This window comes from Thunnus maccoyii, chromosome 6 (assembly GCF_910596095.1).
Source record: "Thunnus maccoyii chromosome 6, fThuMac1.1, whole genome shotgun sequence".
NCBI lineage: Eukaryota > Metazoa > Chordata > Actinopteri > Scombriformes > Scombridae > Thunnus > Thunnus maccoyii.
The window spans coordinates 8,232,072-8,253,293 of record NC_056538.1 but is presented as its reverse complement, the minus strand read 5'-3'; the positions used below and the strand labels follow the sequence as shown (position 1 = coordinate 8,253,293).

The following is a 21,222-nucleotide window of genomic DNA, read 5'->3' as shown; positions in this document are numbered from 1 at the left end:
AGAGCAAAGGGCAGGAAGTGGTATTAAACAGCCAAAGAAATGGAACTTGTGGAGAGATAGGCCGCCATTTCAGCCAAGATTCCCTAACCTTGGATTTAGCTTGTCTAGCCATCTTTGTTTTTTCTCATTATCATGAGCAGTATGATATCGTAAGCCTCTAAATCATCTGATGGCTTGAATGCAAAATCTGCTTTGCCTTTTTGGCAAGCCCTCCACACTTTTGTGAATGCCAAGCTTAAAGCACAAAGCTATTGCTTCTGAGGAGGCAAAGGATTTACGGAGGTACCTCCGTCAGGCCAAGATAAGAATTACAGCTTATATGGAATATATAAACATAGATATTTTTCACAGGGGCTAGAGCTGCCATTATTTGGTTTAATGAAAAAAATACTATCTGTAGCATTTCATCTTCTCTGACCCGCCCTGGCTGCATGTGTAGAGCTTGTTAGCAGAAACTGTTACTGCACCTTTCTACCTTACACCTCGGTTGTTTTCCCTTTTTTAGCGCAAACACCAATTAAATGTTCATGTGATTTATGAGTTGCTGCCCTTGCAGGACCCTCATTGGAAAAACACATCTCAACACAGAAAAACCATCTCCTTAATTAATCACCTCGGTGTCCCCTAATAGAGCGAGGTCTAGATATTAGGAATGGATGGAAATGTGATGCGTCTCAAATGCAGAAAATCCTCCTCCTTCAGAAAAACACAGAGAAAGCTCCGTTTTCCTCCTTCGCTTCCATCGGTGCCTCCAGCAGGCCATTGCATCTGTCTCATATCTGGCACTTCCTTTGAAAGTTTCACAGGCATCTTGGGTTTTTAACGCGCTGCCGCTGCTGATGGCTATGGTTTGGATGGGGGAGAGGTGGTGCCTTCTCCTCTGTCATCACCTCTCTCATCTACTTTCTCTTCTTCTCTCTCCTCATCTGTTTTTTTTTTTTTTTTCACAAGGAGAGTGTAGGGGGAGGACGGACCCACTGGCATTGCCGGGCCACTTGTGCTTCATCTCCTGCAGCATAACAGCAGCGTCAGCCCACTTCTCAGACCTATGCATTCTCTTTCAATTCTGCTGTGCCAGGCAGAGAAGAATTTGTGTGTGTGTGTATGTGTGTGTGTGTGTGTGTGTGCGTGCGTGTGTGTCCCTGCAGAAAACACACCCTGAGGTCTCAGATCAAACGAGATCGGTGCTCCTTTATATTTTGCATGAGGTGACGTGATGGAACAGGCAAAATGTGTGTTCAAGTGTGTGCGTGTGCAGCTCATGCAATGCAGATGTAGCTTGTCATTATATTGAGTAACACTGTCAACATGAATAATTGAAGGGATCAACAGTGGATATGAACAATGAGTTACACTGTATGGGGACATACTGTCTAAGCTACAGAAAACAAAATGTGTGTTTGTAACTGTACTTGTGTGTATGCATACAGGTGTGTGTGTGTATCATTCAGTAGTAAGAGTATAACCAACGACTCAGCCACAAGGTTTAGTATCAATCTAAAGAGAAACTCTTTATCAACAGTGGCACATTGCAGACATTTAGAGTTGTAGTAAGACGATTACATTTTGCTCCTTCTCTCCTTTTTTAGCTCTTCTTTCCTTCGGCCCTTTTTACTCTTTCAAAAGTCTTTCGGTAAGCCATATTATGTGTAAGGGAGCAAATTTTGTGAACGAGATATCAAAGATTTCTGTTTTAGCGTGGATGTGCATGCCTCTCCTCTTCCTTTGACCTCAAATGGCTAACTCTAGAGAAGAGGTTAATAGTCTCCTCTTTTCAACCATTGAATAGTGGAGATCCCCTGACTGTCACTCTCTTAGTTTCCGCAAGAACAGATTGCCTTGCTCGGTCAAGGTGCCAATGTGGAGATGCATGCAGGGAAAGGCAAAAACCACATTCATGCACACTCGAGTATGAACACACATTGGCATCATGAGTGGGCAAGGCACAGCAGGTGCTTGTTTAAGGTTACGTTATTCAATCTCTGAGTTGAGCCACCCCGGTGGCGGACAGCCTGGTTATAATGTTCCTTTTTGGGGCCTTTGGAGAGGAGGTTTTGGGCTGACCTTGTTTTATAGAAAGCAGGTAATTGGCAGTAAAGCTTCCAAGCACTAAAAGCTAAAAGCTAAAGACCTGCGAGTGCTTTCTCCTGATTATCTTCTAATGGTTTCAAATTAGCTGAGCATAATCGCACGCCTCTTCTACACTCAGTGCCACATCACTCCTCCAAATGTCACATTGAGAGCCAGTGGGGGGTAAATGTAAGAGGGAGCAAAAGGAGCCCAAGGGGAAAAATACAAAACATGTAAAATGGTGTACACAGAACTGATGACAGTAGATTTATTGCCATGCCATACTTTAAGGTCTTTTATATAAAAGAATTTTAACTGTGTCTGAGCTCTGCTCATAAAAAAAAGATATAAGGTCAGGGTTATTGTTTCCTATTTTATGTCCATGAAGTCAGATGCACAGTATTTTGTGTTTTAACTAATAGTCTGAAATGGGGCGAAGTGAGAAGAATTTCCCAGTCAAATCCCAAAGCTGTCTTTTTGTTTATTGTTTCCTTTATGTGTCCTAAAGAGTGGAATAGAGTTTGGCGCAGTAATCCTTGAATTGTAATGAACAGTTTAGCTTGAATATAAAGTAATCTGACAGAGTCCAGGTGGGCAAAGTTGCATCATGCATTACCTGCTGCCTTCTCTGCTTCTGTTCAAAGGCTAATTTCATGCTCAATACGCCTGCATCTGAGATGGATCAAGCAAGGCTGTCAGCATGTTTTTGATTTTGCTCACTGAACTAAACTAAATCACTAAATAGAGATATTAAGTTTCTGGTTTTGTGGCATCACAAAGATAAGCACAAGCAGTGCTATGACAAGTTTGTAATTTTCTGGTCTTTAAATGCACTTTATCCGTCTGTTTGGTGTATGTGTACCCAGCAATTTCCCTTAAGTGTTTGGGTCCACTCTCCTCTGTGGTTAACAGAGTTTCACTCTCAACATCAACACCAGGGAGTATGCCTTTGTTTTTGTTTTTTTGTTTGTCTGTTTTCTGTTTTATTTTTGTGGTTGTAACATTTAGGTCAAACTATGTTTACTTGTATTATTACTATGAGTACATAGTGCATTAATTGCACTCCCTCGTGCTGTGCCTTTTGTTCAGTCGTACAAGCCAGTTGTGAAAATGCCAAATTAAATATCTTGATTTTGCTGAACCACATTTAGCATTCACTCGACCTCTTTTTTCATGAAGTTTCTCTTTTTTCCCCACAATGAATTGTCCTATATTTAGACTATGGTGGTCTTTCAAATTATGCACACATGTTTTGATGTAAATGAGGTTCATGTACAAGCAGATGTGGAGAGCAGGTGGTATTGACCATCATTCATTGTATCATGTGTATGCATGTATGATGCCAATTACAATTTTTACTTTCTGCAATATCTGCACATGGTAACCTCTGTATGTTCAGGTTTAGGGAACTAGAATATCTACAAGTCCTCCAAATTAAGCAACAAAAGACATTGTGTTTACAATGTGTTTATTATTGAGCTTAAAACAGTTGATAGGCAGGCTGTAGAAACAATGACATCTTCAAGGCATGTAGATTTATAATCTTTTTTATTGAAAAGTAGGCTATTTCAAATAAAATAACTCCTAAACACAAAGAATTTCCCTCAGCTTTAGGCCAACATATTCTCAGATAAAATAAAACAAAATAAAAACTATTTGCAAACAAACCAAAAAATACATGTAGGCCTGAGGGGATGGGGTAATAATAAATCCAACAAACAATTTTAAACAATTTCTATGACAAAATGGCACGAACAGGAAGGTTAAATGTTATCCTGTTATCCTGTTTTTCATTTCAAGTGTAATGGGGGCTGCATTTAAAAGTAAAATACATTACAGAGAGCTTAAAAAAAAAAAAAAAAAAAGTGCATTCTAAAATAAAGTGGATCGATCATATTAGGCTCTTAGATAGTTTATTTTCTGTGGCTTCAGTTTGGATCATTTTGCTCAAAGGATTTGTGCTTATATGAGACATACAAGACATACTCTCTGTCCAGAGCTCTGATGGCCCGGCTTGCTGAACTCTATTCAAAGTTTATTCATATTAAACGTGTTGTGTGCCCAAATTGCACCAAATTTGACACTGCACTTCTTTGGGTCCCCAGCAATATACAACCACCAAGTGTGAAGTAGATTGGATAAATAGTTCTCAAGATATGCAAAGAACAGACAGACAGATAGAGATTCCTCCTTTATAGTTAGATTATTATTAGATCATGTTATTATGATGATTATGATGATTATTATGATAGCCAGTATATTACGCAATATAGATGAGCATTTTAAGGTTATTCAAAAAGGATAGGTCTATTTAAAGAATGATGCTATGCCTTTTGCAACAAACTTAATCAAATACTCACTACCCTGTGTCTGTGGGTATTGAGAGGGGTTCAGAAGGATGTTGAGGCAGTTAAGTAGATCCAGGGAATCTTCAGGGAATCGGTCGTGCAAAGCATCCATTAGATGTTGAAGGTAGCGTGCTCGGGCATTTTTGAATGCCTGAATGGACCGGTCATCTTGGCAATCCGCCTGGAACCTCTCTTCTTCTGGACCTGGGACATGTCGTAACTGTGTTAGTGCTGCAAATGATGTGTGAACCATTGGTTGGATTGTGGCCAGATTGATGTCGTCTTTCTGGAAAACCAGATTCAGTTTGGTCATCACTGGTAGCACATCTGCCAGTGTGTGCGTCAATGAGAGCCAAGATTCTCATGTCCGTTGCTACTTTGGTGAATCCATTCTTTCTCCCAGATTTCTTGCAGTTTGAGCACAACATTTTTTATTCCCCCCATATAATGTCACACCTCAGCCAGGGGAATTTGCATTTCCCTTCAGGCCTGAGCACTCAACATTTTTTGTTTCTTTTCAGCTGGAGCCATGGCATCAGCGGTCTCCGTGAACTCAGACTGTATATCAGACTCATCGTGGTCATTGTCATTAGACCTGCTTGGTTTCAGAAAATACTATTTTAGGTTTGCTTGTTTGGTCCTGCCTGATCTCTCTCGCTCATTACTTTTTGTTGTTATGGTTATGTTAAAATTAGCCTATTTTAATACAATTCAAATTGTGCTTAGAGTATTGGACATTATGACTGAAAAGATTTAAATTTGATTTAATTTTGTTTTACTTCAACAGATTTTCCCGGTCCAAGTCCAGAAATTACCAGATAACAGAATCTATGATAACAGCGTCTCCACCTTTGCTCCCAATGGACAAAAATAATTATTTCTACGGCCACTAGAGGATCTTGTCACTTAAATTTAAACAAATGTCATTTTGGGGAATTTTCTGAAAGGACTGATGTCTCTTAGGAGGACAGTCTAAAAATACCCTTACTTTCCACATCATTACATTCCATGAAATACTATTTCCTGTGTTGGTACTGAATATAATTGTAAGGTGCAGAATCATCCAATATGGACATAATCCCAAGGGACTGTGGGCTGGATTTCCTGCACCACTCAGATGATAATCAGGTGAACAAACACAAACGGAAAACTTGACTATCCAGTTTGCGATTAAAACAAGAGAGACAGCAAAACTCTGTACTGTGCTAAAAAATTAATAAGTTATTTAATCCATTATCTATTATTCACAGCTGTTTTTAGACTGCTCAAAAGCTCTTTCTTTTAATTAGTCTGTACCTTAAGATAACATGACAGGTAAATCAGCAGCCTTCAATTTAAAAATGGTGCATTTTAATAATTTCAAGTGCACACTGTCTTGTATTTATTTTTGATGAATGCTTAATAACTGCTTAGAACACACATTTGTATGTGGAGTACCTGCATTGATATCAATCAGTTCCTAATGTGTAGGCCTTAATTGTAGCCACATATAAACACATTATTTTTAGAGATTTCATGCAATAGAATTATTTTAAAGACTTAATCGCATTATAGTCTTGATAAGACTATTTGGCAATAATAAGTGCACGTAGTAATGAAGGAGGAGTTATTAATCATGCAGAGATACAAGTTTAGTGCTTTCATCGCCTTCCATTTCTCCCTGTGGTGAATAATTTGTCACATAGACTAAGGAAGTGCCTGTGGCTGTGTTAAAGCACAAACCTACAAACACAAACACATTCGTCCCTAATTACTCTTGCTCTCTCTCATTCACTGTCTTTCTCTCGCTCTTTCCTTTCTTTCTTTGAAGTTTGAAATTAGAGTTGAAAGCAAGGTCAGTGTATTTATAAAGTTTTCATCAGAGATTTATTATTTTTAAGGAATTGGAAAACCAAATAGAAGATCATTAACCAGAGAGGACATGATGGGATTTTGTGGGAGGGTGAAACCTGCCTAACCTGAAGAGAAAATACTCCACAGTAGCTTGTGATATTTGGCTGTGAATGGAAATTAATTCCTCTTTGGGGAGTGAAATTAAAACAGAATAAATTAGAAAATAGATTGCAGGTGTAGAGATATGACTGTATATGAAAGTGAGTGTGCACAGTGTGACATTAAATGTAGGAGGTTTTAGCCCGCAGCTATGTATACCATAATTCACCCAAACCCAGCCACAAGGAAAACATTAGCGGGGAGTGCAGAGTATCTCCAAGGAATTCATCCATCCTACAGTTGCAGAGGTAAAGTGCTTTTCAAAGAGCTGCCCTTTCCAGCATTGTTCCTTGAAAGTTGACCTATGACTAAGATTACAATTCATTCCTTTCCTCTGCCCCACCTCCCTCTTCTTTGCTGACAGCTGGAGACCAGGCGCTATGGCCATGAGAGCTGAAATGTCACTCACACTTCTTCCCTTCACTGTTGTCTCCTTTCTTCATCTCTTCTTTTCCACTTTTCTCCCCATCTTTCCTGTTCCCCTCCCTTCCCTCCCATTTATAGAGTTGACAGGGTTATCAGAGTATGAGCAGTTGTTTCCTCCCCGATCCATTTTTATCTATCCTTCCGAGGATTCATTTTCCAGTCACACATCGTACTCAGCCAATCAATATCCCTACTCCCCCCCCACCCCCACCCCTCCCCGCTTTGGTTGTTTTTGAGGGGGGGGGGGGGGTGAATTGTATTCTTTGTCACCTCAATCGAGTGCCTCTGCCCCGGCGTCCCCTGTTCCATCTCGCCATATCGGGAAAACACATCTTCATTTTGGCTTGGTCATTTGACTACGGCAATAACTCTGCATGACTTCATTTAAAATGCTGTTTGGCACAATTGTGACTGTCTTATCAGTTGTTATTAGAGAGATGGGTTACTTGCGGATGGTGTGTGTGTGTGTGCATGGATTAGTGTGTGTTGGTCTGTGTGTGAGAAAGAGAGAGATGTTAGTTGAGGGGAGGCTCTGATGCTGTACAGAGACAAATCTTCAATAAAAACCTTTCTGGAGAAACAATCTGAAATAGACATACACTGGAATGTTGTTTCTTCGAAAACATGGTCGATATGGAAAAAAACGAGGCAGCTTTATTTCAATTCAGTCCTATCAGATTTAAATAGCATATGAATCCCTACATGATGTAGTTCTCACAAGTGGGTTTACAACTTGCTCCTCCTAAATGCATTCAGTATAGATTATTCATTATGTATTTCTGTTAATTAGTCAGTGAGGCAAACCACAAAAAATAATATAAAACCCTCCTGCATCAAGAAGCTGTACCTGCCAGCACCTACAACAGGAGTACATCTGGAACACATTCTTTATTGTCAGGCCACTGAGTAACTTTAATGGAGCAGTCGGGGTTTAAGTGCCCTGTTTATGGACAGATTGACAACAGTTGTTGAGAGCTTGCATTGTATGTTACTTTCCACACCAGCTTTTTTCACCTAATTGTGCTGCTGACACTTTTAAGCAGGTAACCCATAAGCTTTAATGGTTTACTTCCCAACTCTGCTTTTCATGTGTAAATGATTTGGATTGCCAAATAAATGTGAGACTAATGCGTAGAGACTGGAGCCTGTTATTTTAATCACGGCGGTGAAAGCTTATGGCACGGCCATGCATGTCTGCAGGGTACAGACTCATAACTCTGTGTGCAATCATTTTATCCATAAAGTGACATTTTGGCACATCTTTTTATCTCCAAAATTCACACTTCATCTGAATGGCATCCAGTTTATTCAGTACGTGCTCACCGATTGTAAAGAAAAGCCTCAGTATCTACATTTTTTATCTGAACCAAAATTACAAAAATTAATTTCATATTCAACATTTAAAGCTTGGGCGGGAAAAAGACACAATTATTGCTTTAAATATAATTTAAGTAGATGTATACATAATGTATAATATACAGCTGTAGATAAAAAGATATATTCAAAGACATATTCAAAAAGACTAAAGCAATACATGTGAGTTATAAGTGTGTTGCTCTCTCCTTCTGTTGTCTGCCTATCATGAATTACAACATATTACTAAATGTGTGGCTATTTCTCTATGGACAGTTGCTCTAGAAACAGATACATGTAACAAACCAGGCTCATAAGTCTACATGTTCATGATAACGTGCACTAGTACAAAATCTCTTGCATATTTTCTTATATTTCAGTGCAGCCAGGGATATTTAAAAATGAAGAAAAATGATGGGTAAAAATGCATTTAGGATTATGTGAGGGATTTCATGTTGTAGAAAAATCCAGTTACAAAATTAATTAGAATTCTGGAGGTGTCGAATATAATAAACAATAATCCCACAAATCAAGAAGTTATTGTAACTGACAGTAACTATAAGCTTACAACATCATAACCAATAAGTAACATATGTGTCAAATTGATGAACAAACCTTCACTCACAGTTTTAACTTTAACACCAGTTCAACCATGTCACTGTCCTTTCTTACTTCATTAAGGGTCAACACCTAGAATGTGAAGTATTTACAAAAGCATCATTACCAATAAATGACATAGGCCACTATAGCAAAAGTGAACTCCTTACAGCTTCTTCACAACCAAACTTGTTGCACATGTGTTGCTGGGTTTGCCATAACAGCACATAAGGAGAGGTTGCAGTCAAGCATGATTACTCATTTCAATATGTTGATTGACACAGAGGGCTGTATTTTCATGGAGGCACAATGACCAGTGCAAGCAGTGCTCCAACTGTGTGGTATTTTCCCGAGCTTGAAACTCGCTCTGCGCATCTGTGTGGTGTTTTATTGACCAGCGCAGGTGGGAGGAGAGGCACAGACAGGTGGGACATTCATTCAAATGAAGCAGAGCTAAGACAGTTGTTATATTTTGGTTGAAATTAGATGTTGCCCCAAAAAACAGACGTTTCAGGACCTTGTCTATTTGTGGCATAACCTCAATCTGCTGCTGCTTTGGCGATTTTATCAACAAGATCAAACTAAATACTTGCTGCAGACGTGCTGCAACAACTGATTAATGCTTAAAATATGAATAATTTATTTCAGTTAAACACTCTCCAACCAAAATCGGCACAGAAAATAACATTTAATGTCGTTAAAGGAGGAAAGTCAGTAAATTAGTCTGCATTGATATATAAATGAATGTGGGTGATTCTTACAGTATCTGCTGTCCGCAGCTGTTTATACTGTATGAAAAGCTTCTCCTTCAGTTCATTAAATCCCTGCAGCATCTGAAGCCAGCAGGACTGATATGTTAATAAATCTGAGAAGTGCCGCATCTAAGCGCTGTGCCATTACACACGGCTGTTCACTGTATTTACCTTCATTAAATCGCCTGATGTTACCAGGCTGCTACAGAACAACCACACACACACACCTCTACACACATCAGACTGGTCTGTTATAACTTGATTCAGCTTTTTTATGAAGGCGACATCGGGTTAGCAGTTCATCAGCCTCTTTTCCAACTTTCTTTTTAGCAAAAGTTGCATCTCATGTTTTATTCTTGAAACACATTGTGATGCAAACGCTGCTGTGTAGCATTAATTAGTAAACTATGTGACCGTGTACGAGGTGAGATAGATATTATAATTACTGCTGAAATAGCGTCTGTCTGATATCATCACATAAACAGCTTCTCCGAATCAATTTCTTTATTTTTTTTTTTATTTCTATCAAAATTATAGTAACTAACTGATGAAAAAAACTACACCATCTGCCTTTGGCTGCAGATTTGTGGTGATGTGTGTTCATGTCGTGACGCTCTGAACCACCCAGACATTTCCTGAAGAAAAGCTTTCTGTTTGCTGAGCTGTCGTTATCACATTTAACTGCAATTAGCACAACAGTTTCAGAGCTATGAGAGCAGTGATGTGACTGGCTGAGAGAGTATCAAATAATCAGCAAACCCGCTGATCTATATTCACCTTCACTCCTCCCTTTTTGCACATTGCTCTGCTGCACACATATGAACTAAAATAGCGGATGCACATGGAGACGCCCACACTGTCCATGCACCCAAGACCTACCACACTGTGCTTGTCATTGCACTTGTGCAGTTAAAATAGGGCCCAGAGATACAATAATCAGTTCATGCTGAAGCTTCAATTAAAAAGTGGACGCATGTGTTACCTTGGGACTAACAGGGTTAATGGAAGAAAGGCAACATGGGCTAATGTGATGAGCCGATAAAAATTTAGACCTGACATACACACACACACGCACACATTTCTGAAATTAGAATAGTAAATCTAGTTATCACAAGTTTAGAGAAAACTAATTTACACTTCTTCATTTGTCCGCATTATGTGTGTTCACTATTCATCATATTCCCAAGTCATTGATCATTATTTGTAATTCTGGCCGCATATCTGCATATACGATACCTTATCTCAACCAATTCAGCCAGAGTTTATGAAAACACTGATGTATGCCCTCTATATCCTTCATGATTGATTACATCTTAGCTGCTGACTCTCTAAAACAGAGTGTACCTAATTCATCTGAGTTGTTTGTGCCAGAGTAAAGGTTTCTGTCTCGCGCTCCTTCCCTCTAGGTTTCTATTTGTTTGTGTGGGAGTGGGGAGCAGTGGGAGTGAGGAGTAAATGGAGTAGAGGAGTAAGGGGGCAGCTGTGGCTCAGAGATAGAGCAGGTCGTCCACTAATCGGAAAATCGGCAGTTCGATCCCTGGCTCCTCCAGTCCGCATGTCGAAGTGTCCTCAGGCAAGATACTGAACCCCAAATTGCTCCCGAAGGCTGTGCCGTCAGTGGGTGAATGTATGTGTGAACGAGCGTTAGAAACTCCTCCTGATGGGCAAGTTGCATGGCAGCCTCTGCCGTCAGTATGTGAATGTGAGTGTGAAGGGATGACTTATTAACCGCTGCGTTCAGATGAAATATCCGTGTTACTTTGAACATCAATGTCACATACACACGCTTAAAATTATTCCTCATTTCACCTTTAAATTTGGATTCATATATTACAGCTTACTTTTCTGAAAGAACGTGTCTGAACTCAGAATCAGTGCCAAGCTTCTGGTTGGTCCCTATATGACAAGAGGAGCAATCTGTTTTCATGAGCTCAGGTCCCGGGGCAGGAGATTAAATTGCATATTTGGATCCTGGGTTGAGAAAGTTTACTGTAAGTACCTCTGAGGGCTATAGCAGTAGGAAAAATGTTCTCCAAAGCTCTTCTAAACTCTTCCTTTCATGGAAAGAATCAAGGTCAGCTTGTTTTTATGTGTTTAACCTCTGTTTAAAGCCAACCGTTTTTAATGGGAAAGTCTCAGTTATTTTGTGGAGTGAAAATATTTTAGAGAAAGATGAATAAAACATCATTGTTGTCAAGTTAAGTAAAGAGCAAAAATGTCAGTTTCTGACTTTTAGAAGTTGAGAACTCTCAGTAAGGTCGGGATCGAGGGCTGTGTGAGATAAAGCACGCCTTTGATTCTCATAAATAAAATAAAATAAATCCCTAACTTGGATGTTATTTCTCTTGTGTCTCCAGTTCCAGCCAACATCTACAAGATGTCAGAAGACATGATAGTGAACGAGGGCAGCAACGTGACACTCAGTTGTTTGGCCAGTGGCAGGCCGGACCCACTAATCACCTGGCGGCTGCTCAACCCCTCAGGTAAGAATCATCCAATCAGTGCTCATCACCGTGTGTGTCAGTCTAGTTGTCTGTGCAGTGGTGTGCCAGATTCTTTCATCATCTAAATGCCAAATTAGTTGTTTTAAGTGACCTAAAGAATTTAATCAGTTTTAGAGCATAAGCTATAGTGCATGCTACAGAATATGAAGGCTGAGAGAGAATGAGAGAGAATCAGCAGTATACACTTTACACTGGTGTCAGGATCTCCAATATCCATCGAGGATAAGCTCCATAAATCCATTTAGAAGTCATAAATGCCCTCCCTATAACTTCAGATCTTGGCTCATAATCGTTACACTCAGACTTTTCTTTCAGGATCAAAGTCATCTAGTGGTTGTTGTTTGTACAGTGTGAACAGAAACTGCTAAAAGCCAAAGCAGTATGACCTTCTGTGATGCAGATTAGCCAAAACGTAAACAAATAGGCCTTAGGCTAAAGACACAGAGGTGTATCATAGACACTTCAGACCAACTTTAAATTCATCTGGGCCTCCTCCAATTATATACACAACCTCCAGTTTTTTTAAAAGAAAAATATCACGGACCAATGCAATTCTTTGATACATTTAGATACATGTTTAGAATATTATTTTGCATACTTTTTTAGCAGCTAAACTTGTTCAAAAATACATGAGGAGCACAAATGGTAGTAGAAAAGTATGGTAGAAATATGAAGAAACAAATACTGAATTTTTTATGAAATAAACAGATACAGGAACTAGCTTTGTGTTACACCCCTAGTAAGGATAATGTATATTTAACCATGAGGAGAGTTTTTTATACAGTAGGTATAGGTAGGCTTCATGTATGATAGCTATGTTGATGTCTGCACATGTCATCCTGTGTGTACAGGTAGCTGCATGGTGTTATGTCTTCATATATGTGCGTGCGTCAGAGAGTTGAAATACTGTTTCTTTTGGGATTGAATCCAATTTCAGGAAAAACAATAATGTCTCCAACTGCTGATAAGCTTGTAGTGTGATGGATGGAGATACTCAAGTTGACAGCATCTCAGTTTGATAACAGCCTTGCACTGATTGAAAGCCATTCTGTTTGTGTGTCTTTATCAATTACTGCACCAGTTTTTCAGCACTCCAAACATGTGTCATCAAATACATCTGTTTCCCGCACCAGCAAGCTGAAGCCGTTTTCTCATATGAACTCCGGACAGTGTCCAGAGAATCAGGTCCAGACGTTGTCTGCAGTTGCCCTTTCATACATGTAGCATCAACAGGAGATTATGTCAGATGCCTTCTCACTTACTGGAAATTAAGGCTGTGATGGTAAACTGCGAGGATACATTGCTTTTGTTTACAGCAAATCAAAGATGGCGGATGAGGCTACCCACTCATCCATAATGATGACTAGTTTTTTGTGTCGGTATCAATACTACATGTATTTGGACGTATCCGCAATATCAACAAGTGTTTGTATTATTTCGGTTTTGCACCAGTCACATGATAGAAACATCATCAACATGCCCACTTGCTCCCTGTGAGGACAATGACCTGTTTTATTCACACATGGGCTCAATCGGACATTACAGACTTTGTACTAGGGAGCTGGCAACGTAAAGTCCGTTTAATGTCCGATCCAAGTGATTCAGACTGTTCAGACAGAAGTTGCTGTTGGTAAAGCTGCTTTGTAAGTTTAAACAGCTTTTGTTTTAAGGAAATGGATGGAGATGTGGATATAGAGGCAAGAAAAAAGTAATATTCAATAGTAGATTTTTCAAGATGCACTGGATTCAGTCTTAAGCATCTTGCACATATAGTTGTGCCTTTTCACACATGCCATGGCACTGAACCAATAACTCACATAGGTGGCTTAATTTTAGAAGGATTAAAAAGTATAGAATAATAACTTTGATAGGTAATTTGTTATTAATATTATGAAGATCAGTTTGTACAGATATAATCTGTAATATTTACAGATAGATAGATTGGCTCTGAGGATGATATGAAGCAGTGGCTGCTGCACTCTCTGTCATCTGTTTTAAAACAGGTTGAATGACATCACGGAACAAGTGAAAACACATTAATAATACTCTTACATATTTTACAAAAACTAAGAGGACATTTTTTAATAACTAAATGCGGGAATTATAACCCACATAAGTGATTTGATCAGAATATTTTCACAGATTCAGAGAGTTAAAAAAAACCCATTGACCTACTAATTCATGTAGACTAATTGATAATTTGATGAAAGGCTCTCATTTGAATTTCGAGTCTTCTACGTTTTATTCTGGTGACAGCAGCGGCTTGTTATGTTATTAATTATTCATGACAATTTGGCAGCGCTCCAAAAGACACAATACATTCAATGCAGCATTTTTCAATATTACTGTGTCACCAAGTCGGGTCTCCTCAGCATTTTTGCCTTCAAGTCTCAAGTCAAGTCGAGTCTCACAGCATACAAACACTTCTTGTTTTAGCTTGTTCATATTATCTACGTTACCCTTTATGTGCCTTTTCCTGCACTGTTACTGCTTTCATTCAAAACACAGCTGTACTGGCATTTTCTCTGAAATGTCACTAGGTCTTGAGGTGGGAAATTGGCGGTACAGATTTCCCTGCATATCGATCCCTGCTCCCATTCACACATGACCCCGTGCAGGAAATGTTCCTGAATATTTCAGGGATAGACAGCATGGGTGAAAGGGGCTCTAGTGACTACGCCTCTGCAAGTTCTGTGCATTTGCCTCCATAAGGAAGCTTTTCTTTTCATTATTCACTTTCTCTGTTTTGTTGAGGAAATGGTGGGCAGACCACCTTCAACAACTCTTTATTCTTCACTGAAACATTGTGAATAGCGAAACAGGAACAGTGTGATAGAAGGAAAATCGTGTCAGCATTCTTGCAGGATCGGATCTTGTTAGTCCACACAGGCGCACGTGGCTGCTGAGATGGGGGTTCTACACCATTTGCAAACACTGGCACTGTCATTGTTTTGTTGTTTTGCGAGTGTCTTTCACCACAGAATCCATAAGTCTAACCCAGTTCGAGAGCATGTGTGGGACTGCTGAGAGAGATAATGATGTGTGGCAGCTGGTGGTCTCACTGCTTCACGCCTTTGCTTGCCTGGATGGTAACGTGGCTTCGCTCAGCTAGCGACGCACTTCACTATTTGCTGGGACCACAGATGTTCATGACTCACAGAATGCCAGTCTCTGTGTTGAGTCTGAAGTCTTTGATTCAGAGCCCAAGGCAAGTGTCAATTCTTTAGGGATCAGGTGTTAAGTCTCTACAGTGGTTCAGACATACAAATAAAATGCTATTAACTGTTAGTTATATTTTAAAAGTATAAAAGGTACAAAGGAGCCAAGATTATGATTACTTTCAAATGAAGCAGCAAATATGCTCAGTATCACAACCCTCACAATATTCAGCAGGAATATTAATATTGCCTTACCAATCTTTGAGGGATTATTAACAAGTCAAGGTCAAGTCTGAAATCAGTAAAGACGAGTATCAAGTCAAATGTATTCAAGACTAGAGAAAGATTCGAGGATGAGTCACCAACTCAAGTGCGAAAATCTGGCTGGAGCTCATGCTTGCATAAGCACATGCATATTCACATTCAGACTGATGATGTTGTGCACATGTTGCTATGAACTAAGGTGTGAAAATTAAATGGCAGTCACACACACAAGACAAACACATAATAAACTCGTCACATATACATATTCCCTGTGTTTCTGTCCATATGAAGCCTTCCAGTAAATACATTATTGGCTTGGATTTAAACTGTGAACACTGCATGTAGAATTCAGACCTGTCCAGAACTGAAACACAATCCTAATCTTAACCCTAAAGATTTAACCGTGAACACCTGCTAAAATCACCTTGATTAGCAAATATCCACACTCCAATTGTCAGGAACTCAAACTTGTTCTCACAGCACAGAATTGCAAGAGCGACTAAGCATATACACGCACAAACACACTCATACAGACAATCTTCTTTTAAATGAGGGCACTTTATGACATCTTCGTGACGCAACAGTCCTAGAAAATGAATGACAGCCACCCAGAGATGTCAATCTGACAGATAGTTTGTCTTTTCAACTGGAAAAATCCTTTTTAGAATTGCATAGTGTTCAGTGTTAAGTGAGAAACGACCTAAAGAAAAACAATTTGTTTAGCTTTGACAGAAGAACAAACTCTCTGCCTTACTGGTTGAAAAATGCTGACACTTTTCATGTTTTGAGAAGAAGCCCCAGTGGAAATGTGCACTATTCTGTATGGATGAGCTGCAGGACCTATACAAACACCTTCCTACTGTATATTTAGCCTGCAAACACTTGCATAACCCAACCATCAACCTTCTGTCCTGTAGTTTCTGCTGTTTTTATTGTTGTCATCTGTGCCTTAACAATCTTATTGTTGTGAATGGCCTGCTCACAAAAAAGAAAATGTGCATGTGCTAAACTGAAAAGCCTTATTTCCCAAAGTTTTACGAAGCACTCTACTCTTGCTTAAGATATGCCAGCACTTTTTTCAAAGTGCCCACCTTCCACCTGTGTTTATGACAGTTAACTAATATAAAATAAAATAAAAAAGCACTAAGAAGTTGGCATGAAGCAAAATGATTTTAGCTCTTCTATGTCAACATTCAGTTAATCAAATTTAGGCACACCTGCAAGTGTATGCCAACTGTGACAAATGACATTCCTGCATATGCATAAATCTGTCTACAGAGGCTACCTAGTAAATTAAACACAACAGGTAATGACGCAGTGTAATTATATTTTGAAATGTTGCAAAACTCAAAAACAATCAATGCCAAAAGAGAGGCTAAAGGAGCAAGCATAAAAAATGGTTTGCTTTATTCAAACTGACAAGATTGTAACAACCCAGAAAGTCATCAAACTGCAGACGGTAACAAGTCAGCTCTAGAATATGTCTGTTGTCAAGTTTTGTCTGTAAAACTTCTTTTCTCAGGGGCTCCAAATTAAAACACAATCCCATACAATTCATAGCACTGTACCTTAGTGACAAATGATGCCTTCAATGCTTGAGTTGAATGTTTTCAGCCTAAATTGGTACTCCATGCTAGGATTTGTTTATGAGATAGGCTAGTTAATAGCAGGGTTTCTTGGGTGTCCACATTGATTACAGCTGTCATCTGTTTCTACAGGGCCATCCAAGCTGAAACTGCTCTCTCTCAGCACCACACAATCCTATTTCTCCATTATTGTTGCCTTTGTCACTTGGTTATCACGGAGCTAATTAGATTATGATTGACATGTTAGGTTTCTTATACCCTTTTTACACCAAAATTAGTGTGTATATGCAGGGTTTTTTAAACGTGGGTAAACCCACTAAAATAGGCAATTGACTACTTTTACATTGCCAGTAGACGAGTTTGCCTTTCTGTTTTGTTTTTTTTTCTAGAGTGCTAGCATTTTTCTAGCATCATTAGCATAGCCGTGCTGTGCTGTGTGTAGCCCATAGACTGTATAAAAATAAGGTGTAGCTGCGGTGTCTCCAGTTTAACAGCACTGTGCTGGGCAGTTGACAGGTGTGTTTATGGTGTTTGCGTGCTCTGAAAGACATCATGGCATGGATATAAAATCACACAGCTGACAGACTGTTAGCCTAGCATGCTAATCCTACATATACATGGATGAAACCATATGTTTATGTATGATCTCTCTGTAATAACAAAGTATGCATAACTTTGTTATTACAGAGAGATCATGTGAGACATCCGCAGACAGAAATAGATGAAATAGCAGCCAGAAAAGGTGAAAAATTAGCGTTTGTACCCAGATGTCATGTTTCCATCACCACCGATCAGAGCTGGAGCCTATAAATACCCGAGACTATTGTCATTTGACCCGGGAGTGAATGCAGATTGTACCCTTTCTCACCGAAGGCAAAAGCCAGATGTTAGTGGGTGTTAGTGGGTTTTTTGTCCAGTGTGAAAGGGGCTTTCATGACAAAATGGCATGCTGGCGAGATTGAAAGATAAACAGAAAGAATGTTTTCAGTGCCAAGGATATGTGTATATATATATATATATATATATATATAGTTATACATAATTAGACTCCAAGAAAAAGATGTTGTTTGTGTTTGTCATTGAGACAAGAAGTCAGGCGGGCAGGTTATTTCTCACACATCATTCAGCTGCATTTGTAATTAAGGGATTGAGGGTATGAATTGAATTAATTTTTGTGAGGTCTCTCAATACATTGTTAGAGCAGGTCTGAGGCAGAGATTTTTGGACCTGCTGTGCCGAGACTGCAGAGAGCCATCCGATGAAATGAGGAACACTGTGGCTTGGTAAATATTACAACCCTTTCAGCGTGATGTAAGTGACAATGAGGCAGGCGATACTTCATTATGAGTAAGGACGTGGACTTTTGTGAGCACAACAAACAAGGTGCTCATTAAAGTGCTACATGCACCAGTTCACCTAAAGAGTTTTATTTGTTGTTTGGCTTACATTGCCAAAGCAGATAACAAGCAAAGTATAACAATTACTTCAATCACAAATAATTGCCTGAATGAAAACTGTGCGATTATTAACCCTTTATTTCCTACCCTCCATGTTCAAAATATGAAGTGGTCATTATCGCGAGATGCAGCTTTGTTTTTTAGAGTTTAAAAAGTCCTCTAACTCATCTGCTCATCTCTGATAGGAAAATAGTTTTATAGAAATCAATACGCATTAATGGCTTTTACCTGGATTCCCCTCATCAGTGTGATTCATCAAGAGAGTAAATGTGCTGTCATTTTATACTTTCACTGCACTGTTTGCATAGAATTTCAAAGTAGAAATACTTACTGATATTACAGTAGCTCCATTCATTGGCCTTTTAGTCTATCATGATAACCAGCTCAAAGCACCACAACACAAACAAAAACCAACACATCCATTAGGTGTCTCATTACATGGACGTCTCATTAGATAGGTTTCTTTGAACACAGTCACTGAAAGCAACAAGGGAAACTTTGAAGATCTAAGGCTGGTTCTAATATAGTCCACTGAAACAGTATGACATCTGTTTTATCTGTGTGGGGTAGTGGGCATACTGTATGCAGCACGCTATTTTGTAGTTCTTGTAGATTTTATCAAAACACTTTTTGTTCGGCCTCTATGTGGGCGCTGTGAATATTGACTGAATAGGTCATTGCTCGGACTTGTGAGGGGAATGATCAATAGAGCATGGAGGGACGGGTAGGAGTGCAGAGGTGAATGGATATTCAGAGGGATTGGAGGATGGAAAGAAGATAAAAGAGAAGGTTGAGGAGAGGTATGAGATGTGTGTGTGAGGGAGAGACTGAATACATGTGTGTGAGTGCAGGCAACATGAATGTGATCTGCAAGCATGTTAGTGTTAGTCTCTTTAGCTGGCTGGTTCCCAGCTTGAGTCCACTGCTGGTTTTTTTTTTTTTCCTTTTAAACTCCCCCAGAATAGTTGCGAAAGGTCGGAGACAGGAGCTCCTGGTGGGAGGTTGGGGGAATGGCGGCACCCCGTCGAGCACAATGAGGGGGGAAATGGAGCCGCTGGTCAAGCAAGGAATCCTTCACTGCACGCCTCTCAGACCACCAAAATAGAAGCCAGACAAGTATGAAAAATACATGCCCTCTGGCTGCCTCTGGTATTCCATGACACAAGGAGGACCCACGCAGAGCTGGAAAGAGGAAGAACTGGAAGAAGTTATACTATTGTTTCTTCCTTTTTTCCCTGATAAAGGGTTTTCTAGGGGGGTTTTCATTCGAATCGAGGGTATAAGGAAGGTGATGTCGTATTGCTGTACAGACAGCAAAACCTCCCGAGACAAATTTGTGATTTCTGATATTGAGCTGTACAAATAAAATTGACTTGACTGACTTGACTTGACTATCCTCAGGGAAGGAAGGAAGGAAAAGAAAGGGGAGCAGGAGGTGGAGAGAGAAAGAGCAGAACTGTGTTTCAGCATGTAAATGGCCAGTTTCATTAGATGTGCAATCATTCTTATCATTAGTTATAGTAACTCCAATAGTTAATTAATGTTCAATTATGCATTCAAGATCCTCTCACCTCCCTGGTGTAATAGAGTTTGTCAGTCATTTAGCGCTGCAGGGAGGTGTCGTGGCAATTTTGCAATTCCACTCTGACAAAGAGGAACAAGACAAAAATCTCTTACAGTATTGTCACACTTTATTAATGCTCAGAGCATGGTAGACAGCACAAAGTTAGTCTGTGGTGTGCACACACATCAAAAAAGCTGTTCACATCTTTTATACCTTGGAACTCTCCCCTCCTGTCAAGGCTGCTGTCTGTTATATTGATAGTACTTTAGTATGAGATCAGGCTAAAGTTCTCTCAGTTAAAGATACATGGTAAGATTCAGAATGATCAAACTGAACATGATCAAAATTGTCAAATGTGCAGTATCTGTATTCAGATATGTGCAATAAAGATATTCGCACTTGATTATATGTGTAGTATATGTAATTTACCTCACAGAGGACAATCACAGTGAACCACTCAAGCAAAGACATGCATCTGGACATCTGAGGAGTTTGCAGTGAAAGTAGCAAGACAGTGATGATTTAAATTCAAGCCATAAAGATGCCTTGACTTATTTATGATGCTGCACCCTGGCAGCAGACCAGACAAATGGCTAGGAAGAATGTCCTGCAACTAAAATAACAACGGTTAGAATTCCTCAACACTTATTATCTGTCCATCAGCAGTCATGTTTACTGACGCAGTGTCCTTGAGCAAGACACCCTTGAGGTGTTCTGGATAATAGCGTCAGCTAACTGTAAATGGTAAGCTATGAATCTAACACAACAGTTTCATTGCAACAAAGACATCTGTCCAAATGAATTGATTTGGACGGCTGCCCACACTCCTACGCTATATGATCAGGCTGAATATTGAAGTCATAACCCTTTTATAACAGTGCTTGGCAGGGCAGCCTTTTAGAGGTTTGATGCTGAGTACCCTTGACATACCTCCTACGCCGGCCTCAGCAGTGTCGGCCATACCCCAAGACCGAGCTCAGGAAAGTCGCCCTCGGATTGTCACCTTGTCTGAAAAGCTCTCTCCCCCCGTTCCTCTCTGCAAGTCTTCCGTCTATCTGTCTTCAGCTGTCATTCTGTCTTCCTCTCCCTCATTTTCACTCTCACTGTCTCCTCCTCTTCCCATCACCCTCCCATCTATTCCCCCTGCTGAG

The 21,222-nt window shown here is 39.7% G+C and overlaps 1 protein-coding gene across 3 annotated transcripts in view; it reads left to right on the top strand.

Moving 5' to 3' along the window:
- The window catches only part of LOC121899460 (limbic system associated membrane protein), a 245,764-nt gene that overhangs the window by 195,733 nt on the left and 28,809 nt on the right, over window positions 1-21,222 (top strand). For all 3 annotated transcript variants that reach the window (XM_042415303.1, XM_042415304.1, XM_042415302.1), the window contains one exon: window positions 11,896-12,021. In XM_042415303.1, the coding sequence (XP_042271237.1) occupies window positions 11,896-12,021 (126 nt within the window). The remainder of the gene's footprint in view (window positions 1-11,895; window positions 12,022-21,222) is intronic.